Source organism: Saccostrea echinata, unplaced genomic scaffold (genome assembly GCF_033153115.1).
Source record: "Saccostrea echinata isolate AGI-Se365-2 ecotype Australia unplaced genomic scaffold, CSIRO_AGI_Sech_v1 ptg000033l, whole genome shotgun sequence".
In the NCBI taxonomy this organism is placed as follows: Eukaryota; Metazoa; Mollusca; class Bivalvia; order Ostreida; family Ostreidae; genus Saccostrea; species Saccostrea echinata.
The window spans coordinates 32,146,424-32,162,698 of NW_026889782.1; the positions used below are offsets into that span (position 1 = coordinate 32,146,424).

The 16,275-nt window shown below is 33.1% G+C and overlaps 2 protein-coding genes across 2 annotated transcripts; both read left to right on the forward strand.

The window, feature by feature from the left end:
* The first annotated feature begins 7,536 nt into the window (after nt 1–7,536).
* LOC133198857 (E3 ubiquitin-protein ligase TRIM71-like) lies at nt 7,537–12,794 on the forward strand. The gene is made up of 2 exons (XM_061334812.1): nt 7,537–7,625; nt 11,771–12,794. Exon 2 carries the CDS (start codon nt 11,784–11,786, stop codon nt 12,777–12,779), a length of 996 nt encoding a protein of 331 aa, XP_061190796.1. The 5' UTR covers nt 7,537–7,625; nt 11,771–11,783; the 3' UTR covers nt 12,780–12,794.
* Nucleotides 12,795–12,832: 38 nt separating this feature from the next.
* Nucleotides 12,833–14,428, forward strand: LOC133198856 (uncharacterized). Its single transcript, XM_061334811.1, has one exon. It carries the CDS (start codon nt 12,969–12,971, stop codon nt 14,133–14,135), a length of 1,167 nt encoding a protein of 388 aa, XP_061190795.1. The 5' UTR covers nt 12,833–12,968; the 3' UTR covers nt 14,136–14,428.
* Nucleotides 14,429–16,275: the final 1,847 nt, after the last annotated feature.

Sequence of the window (16,275 nt, forward strand, 5' to 3'; positions counted from 1 at the left end):
TCATGTAAATATGTTGAATCTGATTCGTCGAGAAACATTTGTAAAAAAAAAAAAAAAAAAATTATTACCCGCTGAATGATGAAGCCACGCCCTCCAGCGTAGCAACAGTCAACATTGCTTGACGACGGGTGACATTCCAAAAAATAGTGACTGCGCAGAATTTATGCGCACAAGGTTCACTGTTATATGTATTTGTATAAAACATTCAGTATAATATAATAAATATTGCATGTAGTTGAGTGTAACATCGAAAACAATTGTCAATCTCGGCTGCGCCTCAGTTGACAACGGGTTTTTTGGGGGTGAAAATTTTGAAAGTTACACTCAACTACATGCAATATTTATATAATATCAAGCTGATGTATGACAGGTACATACATGGAATTGTTGTCAGCACAGAATAAACTTGCTGCGATTACCTTCTGATAAAATGGAATATATCAGGAATTTAATTCAATATTAATTTTTAAGAAAGATTCTTTTGGATATTACTTCAAGCAGACTTTTATGCTTCCAATTATACCTCAGAAATGATAATTTTACTGTAGAGAAGTACATGACATGTACGTAGTCATGAAAATTTCTACCGAAAGTATATGATAAAAGTTTAGCCAATGAAGATTTACAACTATCCTCTCACATTAATTCTTTATTTTATTGTTACGTACAGTACAAATAATCGGCATGGTTATTAAATATTTTCAAAGGCCATTCAAAAACGAGTTGACGGATCTGTAAGCTTTAACAGGAACTGGACAGAATACAAGAATGGTTTTGGTGAACCGGAACAGAACGTCTGGATTGGTAAGTGTAAATCTGATTAAAATCCCAAATCCAAATGATGTTTGTAGTAACATAAGTTTGGAAGCAATCCAAGATCCAAGATCTGATATTTTAAAACTGTATTATTTGTTTAGCGATATTTATCGCAATTGAATTATTATCTGTATGTTGAAATTGTTATCATTTTTTTTTAATTCAAGAATAAATTTAAATGGAAGAAATAAATGAAAATAGTGATAAAAGAAAACAATCTCTCTACGTGACATGTCCATACTCGATTAGTTTGACATATTTGGTATGGTTTTTAGATAAAATAGCTCCAGAATGCTATTTTATTGCAATAACATATCAACTGATTTCAAGGATATCTTTCCAACAGGAAATGACGTAATCCATCAGTTAACAAAGGGAAAGAATTCATATCTCTATGTTTCCATCACACTTTTGAATGATACCAGAATGTATCAGTTGTACGATGGATTCTCTGTGTCCGATGAAACAAAAAAATACAAACTTTTCCTAACGAGGAGCATCAAGGGAACCTTAGGTATTTGACCAATAAAAGCTCATTGAGTTAAATGTGTTCATTTAATTGGGTTCATAAGTGTTTGAACTGTGATGATGTATACGTTGCATTGTTTTACTTTCATTTTATCTCTAATTAAGGTGACAGTATGTGTATTGTAATGATGTATACATTTTTTTTTTACTTTCATTTTGTCTCTATCTAAGGTGACAGTATGGTGGACACATATTCTTCTGGTATTTTGTCTGGGATGTACTTCAGTACTTCAGACAAGGGTAATGACAATAGTGGTTCGAGCGATAACTGTGCTCTAGTTTTTGGAGGAGGGTGGTGGTTTAACCGCTGTCACCAAGCTTTCCTTAATGGTGCCTGGTCTTCACCAGACCGGCAAGATATTTGGGGTCCGATAATTACGGATGGAACAGAAGTGAGAGGGACGATGATGCTGATCAAGCGTCGTTAAGTACATTGTATCTAGACTTCATCAAGCGTACTAGTATCAGATGCAAGGGGACGTTTACTCGTCATAGCCACATGATCCTTATTCAAATATTTCTGAAGTTTCTGTGTTTTGCTCTTCAAAGGACTTGTATTGTAAAAAGGATTTGTGATATCGATCAAAGTTTGTTATATTTTTTGCTGATTACAATAGATATTTAATTTTCTTTTTAAATTTTTCTAATTTTATTATAAGAATTTTGAACAGAAATACATGTAAATTCATATATATATATATATATAGCACTAAAAACGACCAACGACACGAACAATAATAATTGTCAAATTTTCGGGACGACCTGTCCCTTCCCCAGGACAAAGAAAAAAGTTAAGAAGTCATAAAAACAAAGGAAATAGAGAAGCAAAAACAACTAGCACCACTATTGGACACCCCACGGAGAAAATTTCTGAATACATCGATTTACATCTCCGTCCACACGTAGAGAAGTTGCCATCCTATCTCAAGGACACCACGGACTACATTAACAAGACGCCCTCTACTGGCCTTCCAGATCATACCCTTCTCGTGACTATGGACGTCACATCTTTGTACACCAATTTTCCGCACGATGAGGGTATCGAAGCCTGTAGAGAAGTCTGGGATAGAAGATCCATACAAATTCCTTCTACCGAGTCCCTTGCCAAGCTCCTTGAACATGTTCTTAAGTATAACAACTTCATGTTTAATGGAGAACATTACCTGCAGGTTAATGGCACTGCTATGGGAACGAAGATGGCACCATCTTATGCCAATATTTTCATGGGCAGACTGGAACGCAACTTGCTACTTCAAGCACCATTTAGGCCCCTTAGCTGGTTGCGTTTCATTGATGATATAGAGATGAAGTGGGTGGAATGTCGCAAGAGCCTCGAGGCATTCATTTCGTTTGCCAACACCTTTCATCAGTCTATCAAATTTACAGTAGACGTATCTAATTCGAAAAACATATTCCTAGATACTACGTCTACCGTAACTGATGGTGAAATCGAGTTCAGTCTCCACACGAAACCCACAGATTCCCATCTATATCTTATGCCAACTAGCTGTCATCTCCCACACACATTTAAGGGTGTGCCTAAGGGTCTAGCCACCAGAATTCGGCGCATCTGTTCATCCCCTGCATTATATCAAGAACAAAGCCGTCTCCTTAAGTCCCACTTATGCAAGAGAGGCTACAATGCCCGCACCGTACAAACTGCTATTGATGAGATGGCGGAACATGACAGGCAAAACCTATTACGCTACAAGGAAAAAGACAACAGCGGCAGGGTCCCTCTGGTAACCACATACCATCCCGTCCTTAAGAACCTCAGCGGTATCCTTCAAAAGAATCTGCCAATTCTCCACTCAAATAAACGAATGGCAAAGGTCTTTAAGGAGCCCCCATTGGCTGCATACAGACGCCCGAGGAACCTAAAGGACATGGTAGTAAGAACCAGATTGGACAATCCATTACCTAACGGGGGCTTTAAAACTTGCTCTGACAGAAGATGTCTTCTCTGTAAGTACAGCTCTGACACAGACAATTTTAACAGCCTCGTTACAGGCCGCAGCTACAAAATACTAGGGAATTTGTCCTGTCAAACAGACAACTGCATTTATCTCATCAGTTGCAAAGTTTGCTCCAAACAGTATGTTGGTGAAACAGGAGATCTCCGCAGGAGAGTCAATAATCACCGTTCTACCATTAGGACCAAAAAACTCAATGAACCCGGTGGGGAACATTTCAACCTTGAAGGTCACAAATGGGAGGACATGACAGTAGTGGTTATTGACCATAATCCAAGATGGACAGACGCGCAGAGAAAAGGCAAAGAAAAGTTCTGGATGCACAGGCTAAAGTCATTCCGCCCTAATGTTATTAACAAACTTAATGACTTCACCAGGATGAATGTGAACTAGACCCAATCCCGGATTGTAACTAACAAGTTCATTCTCTCTATATAGTGTAAACTTTACCGTTAATTCGTATTAGCAATCCTGGAACAACCTACCCAAATATTTACAGCTTACATATTTTGTTTATTTCTTTTTTCCGATTTCCAAATTTATAATATATCCAAATTCATATTTCAAAATTGTCCTTCCATATTATCTTTCTTCAATTTCTTTTTATCATGTAGAGTTACGCTATTTTGAGAGAATAAGACAATGTACGATTTACTGTTGGTCGTAATTAACTAGCGATAATTAATTCGTTCAATTATGTAAATCACACTTCACCAGAGTACACCCGATAGACCAGACGCAATTCATAGCGCTCCGGATTTCTTTGTTCACAACTGTTTATGAACTCCAAATTAAACATGTAACATTGTTAATATTTAGTGTTTGGTAGTTTAGTAGTAGTGCTAGTTGTTTTTGCTTCTCTATTTCCTTTGTTTTTATGACTTCTTAACTTTTTTCTTTGTCCTGAGGAAGGGACAGGTCGTCCCGAAAATTTGACAATTATTATTGTTCGTGTCGTTGGTCATTTTTAGTGCTTTATATAAATTTCCATCCGTGACCTTGTATCTACTTAGTAGATCCGACACTTAGGATATACAGTGTTGTTGGTTTTTAGTGCTTTATATATATATATATATATATATATATATATATATATATATATATATATATATATATATATATATATATATATATATATATATATATATATATTAAAAAGTAAGTATAAAAAGGTAAGTAAAATTTAAAAAAAATATTCCTCATATGGCATTCCATAGCACTGTGTCATTGATTAGCTTTAGATCCGCCACTTATGTGTATAGAAATAGAGAAACGCAGTGACTGGCACCCTAATTTGAAGTTTTGTACTCCAAACACATTGACTGATATTTGTATTAAGTGTTTAATATAAACACTGAACATGAAAAAGACCATTTGTATTTATTTTTAAAAGTTCTTAAATCAATAAGAAACATTTTTTTCTTCTGTCGTTTTATTATTTATTGTGTCACCTAGCGGCGGAAGGTGTTTACAGTACGGTGGACACCATTTTGTGAAAAAGGTAAAAAGTTTTGTAATTATATTACCACTAAATTGTCTCTATTACTCCAAATTGAAATCAAGCAGTTGTTGTGATAAATCTGTAGGGCAATTTTGGTTGTAATATATGAACAACATCTTAGTAAAAAAAAAAAAAACTACTTCTGAAAGTAACTGGTCTTACTTTGTGTCAGAAAAGGAATTTCGCATCGAAAGAAGTCATACACACATTAACAAGAGATTTATTTCATTAAAGAGGAATAATTGTTCTATCATCGCCACTATTATATATATATATATATATATATATATATATATATATATATATATATATATATATATATATAAATGTCTCTGAATTAATTCCTGAGAACACCAAAGCTATGCCCAATCATATCTATATGGAAGCATTCTGAGATAGTGTAGATTCAAGTTTTTTTGTTTTTTTTCAAATCAAGACCCTAGGCGGGAGGGCTGGGCAACAATCGGTAATCAAAGTTTTTCAAAGGAATGCAATGGAAATTTTTTTAATAATCACTGGGCCAGAAAAGATTAAACTGGTGTAGATTCAAGTTTTGTCAAATCATGTACCAAAAGGGGCAGGTTGGGTTAATTTGGACGATCAAATTTTACATGGGTGTATATAGGGAAAAACTTTAAACATATTTTCTCCAGAACAGCAAACCCATGATCATTTGTATTTATATGGAAGCACCATGATCAAGTGCAAATTCAAGTTTGTTCTAATCCTGATCAAATGGATGTTGGTAGTGACCTCAATGGACAATCAAAGTGTTACATAGGAATGCATAGGGAAAAGGAACTATCCGTATAGCGGTTTTCTTTAGCGAGTGCAAAATGGCGTTTTGCTTGATCAACGGTATGCCAATGATTTTGGCGAAATTTTTTTAGGCGGACACAAAGTTTAATGAAGTTGTAAAAGAATAAAAGTTCATGTTTTTTGTTTGTTTGTATGTTGTTTAACGTCCCTCTCGAGAATTTTTCACTCATATGGAGACGCCACCACTTGCCGGCAGAGAGCTGCAAATTTTGTCCTTAATCGGCACTTACGGCCATTGACTAGTGAGGGATCTTTTTCGTGCCAGCACCTACTGCAACACGGGACCTCGGTTTATACGGTCTTATCCGAAGGACCGGTCTACTTTTGATTGCAGGATCCAACCTCCTTAAGCCATATCTGGTGTACTTTTTTTTTTTTTATAAATTTAGATTATTAAAAAAGTTAAAAAATTCTTTTTAATGGATTTGCTTTATTAATTTATAAGAAGATGGGACTTTTCTGTTAATCACAATTAAAATCAATTGCGTACCAAAGATATCAAAAATTTAAACCATAAAGCGATTTATTAATTGACTCCACTTTTGAATTACAGACAAATTATATAAAGTCAATTTTACTAAAGAAAAGTGTAGAAATTCAAGTTCAAAATCGGTGAAAGTTTTAATTTGAACATAAATAACATATATCATATATATCTACACTGGTAATTTTTTAGGTTATTTTGGAGGGGTTTGCCATGTATTGACCCGCATATAACTCGGTGCAACTTTTTGCCAGAATCCGCTGACAATTTCAAATCTATGCTATGATGTTTTAACCTGATTCAAGTAATAATTTTAGAAATGACGCCGATATTTAATTCAAAATCATTACAAAATTAAGTAATGCACACGTAAGATAAATAGAATTATTAAAATATGTACTTGTACTTATACCTAATGCATAATCTTAAAATACATAAATTCTGTAATATATCCCGACTTTATTCAACGATAATCGTCGGCAAAGTTTATTTTTTAAAATATTATATGTTGCTGTTCAAAAATACCAATCTTTTTATGGCTCGCCTATAAGTCGGACATATAGAGATTTGGACCAAAATTTAACTCCCATAAAACCTAATTATATGCAAGTTTATACGGTATATGTTTTTATACTCTGCGTCTGAAAATTTAGGCAACTAAGCACGGGCGCTTGTTTCATACAGTACGCTAGTTTACTAGGCTGCTGTAAACTAGCGTACTGTATGAAACAATTGCCTGTGCAAGTAAGCTAGGCCTAAATGTTGGGCAGTTATTTGTTCTCAAGATAAATCTCATCATTAAAAATTAATACTAAATGACAAGAAATAAATCTTTTTTTTTTTTCTTTTTTTTTCTTTTTTTTTTTTTTGATCGATATATGAAAACTTAGAAAGAAAACTTCATCAATGCGCGTACATCGATCTGTACATTTTCAGCAAAGTTGTTGTGCTGAATTCCTACGCACTGTCTTTGATGTGTAAATTAAATATTAAAGTGAAAGAAAGTTTCCTTTTATTATTTTTAAATCATGATTAAATGATAAGGAATGAAAGTAATATTTTCTTTTCTTTGACCGACGTATCAAACAAAAAATTGGACGGAAAACTTTTTCATCAATGCGCTACGCATATTAAATCAAGGTAACATTAAATTGCAATGGATATGGTAAGAAGACAGTACTGATTTTTACGTTTATTTCTAATGTGTATATTATGTGGAAAATACGGTGATTGAATATCAACTAACTAAATTAAAAAAAAACAACAAAAAACTAAATATATACTTATAACTATGATTTAAAAACAATGGAACTTGGGGGAATTTAACCGGAGACCCAAAACATGAAAACAGTTCAGCATATACCAGGCTAAGCACACTATTGAATTTATACGAATGTTACAGTCCTCGAGTTCATATTTCCTACTTTCGTTTTGATATTTATTGCACGTTTTAGCGACAGAAAAATTTCTAAAACCAACGTTCCTGTGGACAGCTTGAGCAAAGGTAAGACCTTAAAATGTCTTACTAATGTAAATAACTGCATGATAGATCTGTACACCTTCCAAAACTGCACAGAATATGTGATCTCGTTTTCTGTGTTTTTCTGTTTTTAACAGGTCTGGTACAATCACTAGATTTAGCTACGTAGCTTGAATTACCTACATAGCTTTATTTACCTACCTGAAGTAGCTTTATTTAGCTACTAAATCAAACTTATTTCTTAAATAAGAATTTTTCCCAGAAAGTGCAGAAAATTGCACTTTGATGCAGTGATAATTTTCAACTTTGAACTCATCTGAAAACAATTCATGAAAAAATCACTCTTGGAGATGTGTCTTTTTTTGCGCAATTGCAATCAAAGTTGTAAAAGTGTTGGGGCTATATACAACAGTTAATTTGTGACCTAACGGTTACTTCTTGAGTGTAATAACAAAGAAAACCAGTTTTGGTTAACATGAGCACAATGTGAAGTAATCATACTTATCCACGCCTCATCAAGCACAAGGTGTGTACAGTTACTCAAACAATGGGAATACATATTTTCCTTAAAAGTGATCAAACGCAGCAATGTTAAAATTATCTCTGCTTTAGATTGCTTTTTAAATGATACCTAGAATACATATTAGTAGACATTTTCTTGCGACTTTTTGTCTTTTTTTTAAAAAAAAAAAAGCAAAATTGTGAAAAGTTGCCTTGAAATAGCTAAATAAAGCTACCTGAGGTAGGTAAATAAAGCTATGATAGGTAATTTTAGGTACGTAGCTAAATGTACTGATTGTACTGGACCTGTTTAAAAGTAAATCAATGTCGTCAATTTCTCGAATAGGGCAATCCAAATGTTTAAAATTCTCGAAGATGGATTCTTCTTTCAATGTTGATTTGCATGCATGAATACAATAGAATATTATTGTGTATGATTTAATTAATATCAAACGTTTATAAAGATTTTATACCATACTTTTATGTAATATTTACTACCAGATCTATGTTGTAAGCTTTCGACATCAAATTGCAAGTCAAGCAAGTCGTGTATTCAAAACTAAAGATATAGGGGAAAGGGGGGAGGGACGGACTAAGTCTCTTTGTAAGAAAAAATATCAATTTATTAAACATGATGGTATATAAGGTCTATGGCATGTCAAACGTTGCAATATTCGATCTTTTCCATTTGTATTGTATAACTTTCCATTTGTATTGTATAATTTTTATATGTATAATTGTATAATTTTTCATTAGTATTGTATAATTTTTCATTTGTATAATTCTCCACTTGTATTGTGTAATTTTTATTTGTATTCTATAATTTTCCATATGGATTCTCTAATTTTTCATTTGGATTGTATAATGTTTATTTGTATTCTACATTCTTCATTTGTATTGTAAAAAAATCATTTGTATTGTATAATTTTTCATTTGTATTGTAGAATTTTTTAATTTGAATTCTATATTTTCCATTTGCATTGTATAATTTCTTTTTTGTATTGTAAAATTTCTTATTTGTATGCGATAATTTTTCATTTGTATTGTATCCGCGGATTATTTATTTGTTTCGTTACGATTTCATTGGTCAAGTTTTAGCCTGTATCGAATATAGAATATAAAATAAAAATTATAGAATACAAATAGAAAATTATAGAATACAGCTAAAAATAATACAATACAAATAGAAAATTATAGAATACAAATAGAAAATTATAGAATACAAATAAAAATTATACAATACAAATGGAAAATTATACAATACAAATGGAAAATTATACAATACAAATGGAAAAGATCAAATATTGCAACGTTTGACATGCCATAAAAGGCCATCTTTAAAAAAAAAGTTTGTTTACCCTCTCCTGACCGACTGACAGAAAATGCCCCACCCCAAAACCTTTTTTTTTTATTTATGTTTTCTCATCTCATTAACATCTATTTTAACATCATATTCACAAGTGTTTTTGAATTAAAAAAAATTCCCCTACCTAATGACCAATTATTTTCATCCTCAGTCGGGAGAGGGCAACCAAACATATATTTTAAAATATGACCTTGGGTTGGATTCTTTTTACTCCGTAGAGATATACTTTGAAAGTTGCTGAATTTTTAGATGAATTAAATATTTTGATCAACCCTAAAAGAACAATAACAACATATAAATACATAGACAGCATAAAGACAAGCACATTCACTTTACAATACAAAATGGTCACAATTTAAACACTTAAAACATTCATTTAGCCCATCACAAAACACATAAAACATGCATTTAGCCATTACAAAACACAATAAAAGGACAAAAACTCTTTGAATCTCATAGATTGAATTTAGGTAAAAATTATATTTCTCTATGCTGAAATATTATGTAACATTGTTTTCAGAATATGTGTTTTACATGTGAATGGAACTGAGTGATGTATCTCTGTAGGACTGTATAATTGAATTTTAATATTTACATTACATTATGACCTAATAAATTAATAAATTATAAACTCATAAGAATTCAGAATTAAATCTTTTAATTCCAAAAATCTACTTGATTTAAATTAAATCATATCTTGCTACTACTTTACTATACATTCAACTTTATAACTTGAATGACTTTAAAACTTTCACTCTACCACTTTACCTGTTTAGCAAGTTTAAAGTTAAAATACTTTATTTAAAATTATTTTATTTATTATCTTTAATTTGAGTTAACTGTGACCAAGAGAAATTGCATAAGTCGGTTTCCGTTTTACAAATTTATCAAAACTCCGAAAACTTATAACATAATCAGCAAGGTCAGGAGTCGTGGTTCAAGCGTCTTGGGTGTTGCTCTCCAACTGCCAAATATTCTCACATGACCATGAATAAAAATGTTACAAAGAAATAGTTTCAAAATAGAATTAATGGAGGAGAGGAAATACAAATAGATATCAATTAACGGCTTAATTAAATAAACAAAATGTCACTTTAACTGTTCAGCTAAAAGTCGCTCAACGGACATGACAGGGGAGAAGGTGTTGTGTCCTTGGGGTACATTTCACACGGTGATATTATGATCATAAAACGTGTTTATTAAAAGGTTTATTTAGAGTTTATGGGTGTTTAATCATGTTGATATACTCCACAATAAATCCAATTGCAACAATAAGACCACCAGATTAATGATCATAAACAATAATTAAATAATGTAATTTAATCCTTAAATCTACTATATCCCAAATTATAGTTTGAGATAAACCACTATTTAAATAGAGATGTTTAGGATTTTAAACATATAAATAAATAACAATTTATGAATAGTAATGTGCAGCGCTTGTGCAAATGTATGGAATAAATGAATGAACAGATGAAATTCCTGAAATAAATTACTTAGTATTGATTAAAATGAAATAATACTAAGTACAGTTACCACATTTGTAAAGGAGAAAGACAAAATATGGGGGAGTCAAAACAAAAACAAAAAAACAAATATCGACTTGCACAAACCTAAAAAAGCTATATATTGTCAGAGGGTCAGAGGAGGGGGGACTTATTAACACAATTTTCCTCAGATACTTACTCTTTATACCATTTTGTGAGAGTTAGTGTATCCCCCTCTAGATCCGCACATGGGCAGGTCTTTTCTCTTTGGATTGATTGATTGTAGGTTGTTTAACGTCTCATTCGAGAATTTTTCACTCATATAGAGACGTCACCATATACCGGTGAAGGGCTTCAAATTTTGACCTTTACTCGGCACTCAGGGCCATTGAGCAGTGAGGGATCTTTATCGTGCCAACGACTGCCGTGACACGGGGCCTCGGTTTTTAAGGTCTCATCCGAAGGACCCGCAAATTTCACTTCAAAGTGCCGAGCGCATGGCAAAGGAACAGTTGTTACCTTCGAACTCACGACCTCCCGATCACGGAGCGAGCGCTCTACCGACTGAGCTACCGTGAACGGTTTTTCTTTGGCAGATTGCTAATAAATATCAATATGACTTATTGCTTGCATACACATACAATATGATATAATAATTTAACTATCCTATATAACGTATTTGAAATAATTCTAAAAGTGTTGCTTTTATATTTGATATATTGACTACTTGCGTTAATCACACATGCATGAAATTTCTTAACAATATTACAGTGTCAATCAGCACATTCATATACGGTATTACTGACTTTTTTCAGATCAAACGATAAAATGGCAACACCTATATCTTCTGCTCAACATTATGTTGAATGCGAAAATTGTGAGGAAAATCCTGCGCAGTTCCTTTGCAAAACATGTCCTGGTCATCTTTGTGAAACCTGTAAAACAGAGCACGAGACGAGAAAAATAACCAAAAATCACGAAATTATACATCTGCACAGAAATAGAGAGGGATCACTAGGCCTACTGTACTGTGGGAAACATACAGTAAACAAATTAGAGTGGTACTGTTCACCCTGCAAGGAGCCGGTTTGCACAAAATGTCTTATGGAATCCCATAATGGACATAAGTTGGAAGATATAGCTGCAACCTACCAAGATATCATAAGTAAGCTTAAAGAGGAAAAGGAGGAAATAGAGGGGGTGCTTTTACCAAAATATAGAGAAATGTTATCTAAGGAGAAAAGTAAGAAATCAGAGATATCAAAGAGAACTGATGAAGTTAAGCAACAAATAGAAGATCACACAAAATCAATAATGGATCAAGTCACAATGTTGAAAGACAATGCTATACAGAATTTACAAGAAGAAGGAAAGAAGGCCTTGGAATTGGTTGAAGACACAGAAAAAGAAATTGAAAGGAGAATTGAAACACTCAATAGACTCAATGAAGACATCACCAATAACATGGGAGCAAATCCTGGAATTGTATTTTTCACGAATATAGACGCTAATACCTTACAAGATATGCAAGGATTTCCATCTACAGTTAATTACAAACTAACTGACTTTAAACCTGGTGATCTTTTCATATCAGAACATCACTTTGGAACATGTCCAAAATTTTCAAAGTCAAAAGAAACTAACTTGCCAACTGAAGAATTGTCAAAGAAAAACAAAATCGTAAAAGGTATGATGAAAGAAATAGAGGACCTGCAACTGAAACTGGAAACAGAAAAAAATGGGATTGCTCGCATACTTATCCAACTGCAGATTGATAAGTCAAAAAAAGCACTTTCAGAGTTTAAACGAGACAATTTTGAATAAGTTGGTTATAGGAGGGGTCACGTGACTGGTCAAGGAAATGGCCGTGTAAATATCTGCTCCGTGAATTTGGTCAAAAAAGAGTGATTTAAGACTGTGATTTGCAAAAAATTCTTTTCCAGGTTGTTTTTGGAGGTAAAGACTGTAAGAAGATATCTTTTGTATGAGAAAATTCACCAAATCTGGACCAAAATGGCATCGAGTTTGAAAACAAAGGCCTCTCTAAAGGGGAGTACAGGTGACCTAGAAAAGACTGAAAAGTGTTCAGGCGAACAAGGTAACGTTAACAAAGGGGTATCTATAGAGGCTTTAAAGAATTTGCAAGAAAGTGTAGAAGGGATCTCATCTAATCTAAAATATGTAGCTGAACAGTCTGAAAGTAATTGTGATGAAATGTATTTCATTCGATCTGAAAATGCTCAGTTACGTAGAGAAGTGGATTTGCTACTTGCCATGCTTATAAAAATGGACAGAAAAATCAATCACATGGAGTCAGAAATTACTGATTTATGCTCCAGATCAATGCGGGATAACATCCTTATACACAATTTTGCATACATCCAGGGTGAAAACCTAAATAAACGTGTTCCTGAAGTTCTATTGGAAACTCTTGGTGTGGAGGTCGACTTTGTACGTATACACAGAAACAGTGTTAGGGGGGTCGTCAACTCGAGACCTGTTTCCATAACAGGAAAACTGAGGGATCGTACTAAAAAAGATGAATTGCTCCGGGCCCAGAAGGCTAAAAAAAGTGAAAATGTAAACCTTCCATTTTTTATAACAGCCCAAGAACCGGCTTCTGTATTAGAAGAACGTAAACGTTTGTATGCAATCTCAGACTCAATGCGAAAGCAAAACATTAAAACAAAGATTGAGAAGGGGGGTGTTGTAATGCCCGACGGTAAAAGGTATCAGGATCCAATTCCTAAACTTGAAGCTGCTGATGCCCTTCAGCTCCCCGTGGATGAGATACAAAGTCTTGATGACTTTAAAGTAGAGTGCACGGAACCAACCAAGATTAGAGGTTCAGAAATATTCGCCACAGGACAGAGAGTATGCTCCGTGACAGAAGTCGAGAAACTCTATAAAAAAGTTTGTATTGACGCATATTCTGCAGCAGCTGATCACCGCATCCTGGTTTATAGGTTTATGGAAACCAGTGGAAAACTATGTGAGGGATACTTGGATGATGGTGAGCACGGTGTAGGACGCCGCCTACTTCAATATATGCAGACAAACGAAATACTCAATGCCGGTGCTGTGATAACGCGTTGGAGCGGTCCAATTCGCCTTGGACAAGAGCGTTTCAAGATTATGGAGGATCATCTGTGTGACTTGGCAAATCTGCTACAAGGGTAATGTTAAAGCAGCTTTAATAGTTAAGACAAAAGTGTTGTATTAACCAAGGGGGAAAAAAAGAACACTGATGTAAACTTTATTTAACCTTTGAGCTATCCGGAAATTTTAAATTTACAGTAAAAATTGTCTTGCTTTCCGGAAAGTTGGAATGTATTATATTACGGTTCTTCGATTTATTTCGCATATGTTAATATCCGGTGACATAACTTTTGTTTATATCATGTAAAAATGTACGTTTATTTTGCTTTGTCTAAAAAATTTCTCACTCTTCTTTGACCAAATCTAACAATAATCATGCCTCATAATAACAACTTCTTTTTCCGTCTTCTTTTATTTCTTTCTAATTCTACCTTTACCTGCTTTCTACTCGACGATCTATACGCGGATGGTGAGGGGTGCAATTGTAAACACAGGGGGAAAATTGGCTGTTTGAATCAAATTTTAAACTTGAAAAGAATGAAATATGTCAGAAATTAAAATAATATCTGCTAACTGCCAGGGGTTGAACGATATGAAAAAAAGAAAAGATGTCTTTCAGTACTTCCGACAACAGAAGTGTAATATTCTATGCCTAAGTGATACACATTTTACCGAAGAAATGGAACAAAACATAAGAGATGAATGGGGATAAGAAGCTCGCTTCAGCGCATACACTTCAAAATCTAGAGGAATAACTATTTTATTTAATAATAATTTTGATTTTGTAGTCCATGACCAAATTTTAGATAATTCTGGCAATTTTCTTGCATTAAACTTAACTGTTGAAAATAGGAAAATTAGTTTGATATGTATATATGGGCCAAATGAAGACTCTCCAGCATTTTACGAGAATTTATCAGAGTTAATAACCAAACTTGGCAATGAAGCAATTATTGTGGGTGATTTTAATCTGGTATAAGACCCAAACAAAGATTATTTTAATTATTTACATGTTAATAACCCAAAAGCCAGAGAGAAATTACTTAAACAAATAGATTACCATAATTTAGTAGATATTTATAGAGAGTTCCACCCAGAAGCAAAAAGATTTACTTGGAGGAAACCAAACCCTCTGAAACAAGCACGCTTAGTCTTTGCTCTTGTTTCCAACTCGTTCTTGACTGATATACAAAACTGTGATATTCTTGGAAGTTATAGATCAGATCATTCACCAATTTTACTGCCCTTAAGTTCAATGATTTCCTACATGGGAAAGGTTTATGGAAATTTAATAATTCTCTCTTAAAAGACCCAAAATATATTGAAATCACAAATAATGTTATTAATCAGGTTAAAAAACAATATGCACTGCCAGTTTATAATGAAGCCTGCATTAAGGAAATATCCAATTCTGAAATACAATTTACTATAAATGACCAATTATTTTTAGAAACACTTCTAATGGAGATAAGAGCTAAGTCAATTTTATATGCAAGCTATATTAAAAAGGAAAGGGTAAAGAAGGAGAAAGATCTAATGAAATTTATGGAGATAACGAACAGTATTCAAGCTCAAAAGTCCATTATACAATACAAAATAGGAGCAGAGCAACTTAACTTTAGTGATGAAATTACTGAAGTGGAAAAAAATTATGATAATAATGTTACTATTATTGCTGAGAAGAAAAAAGCATTAGAATCAATAAGGCAAAACAATCTTATGGGTAATATGATAAGGTCAAGGGCAAAATGGGATAGTGAAGGAGAAAAACCAACAAGTTATTTTTTTAAATCTTGAAAATAGACATTTTACTAACAAAATAATACCAAAAATTATTAAAAGTGAAAATAATGAAGAAAGGGAGATAACAAAACAATCTGAAATTCAAAAAGAAGTTGAAAAATTTTACAAAACCTTATATTTACCTCAAGTATTGGAGGATGTTATTAAATTGAATCTTAAAGAATCTCTTGAAGAATATAATGTTCCTAAATTAGATGACACTGAACGTTTTCACTTGGAAGGTGTCATTTCATATAATGAAGCTCTATTTGTATTAAAGACAATGTCTAATAACAAAAGTCTAGGTAGTGATGGTTTTACAGCAGAATTTTTTAAAGTATTCTGGAGAAATCTAGGTCATTTTGTAGTACGCTCCTTGAATTATGGCTATGAAATAGGTGAATTCTCTTCCACACAAAAACAAGGAATAATTACCTGC

Excerpts from the sequence above, each read along its gene's own strand:
- LOC133198857 (XM_061334812.1), top strand. The coding sequence starts at position 11,784 with ATGGCAACACCTATATCTTCTGCTCAACATTATGTTGAATGCGAAAAT.
- LOC133198856 (XM_061334811.1), top strand. The coding sequence starts at position 12,969 with ATGGCATCGAGTTTGAAAACAAAGGCCTCTCTAAAGGGGAGTACAGGT.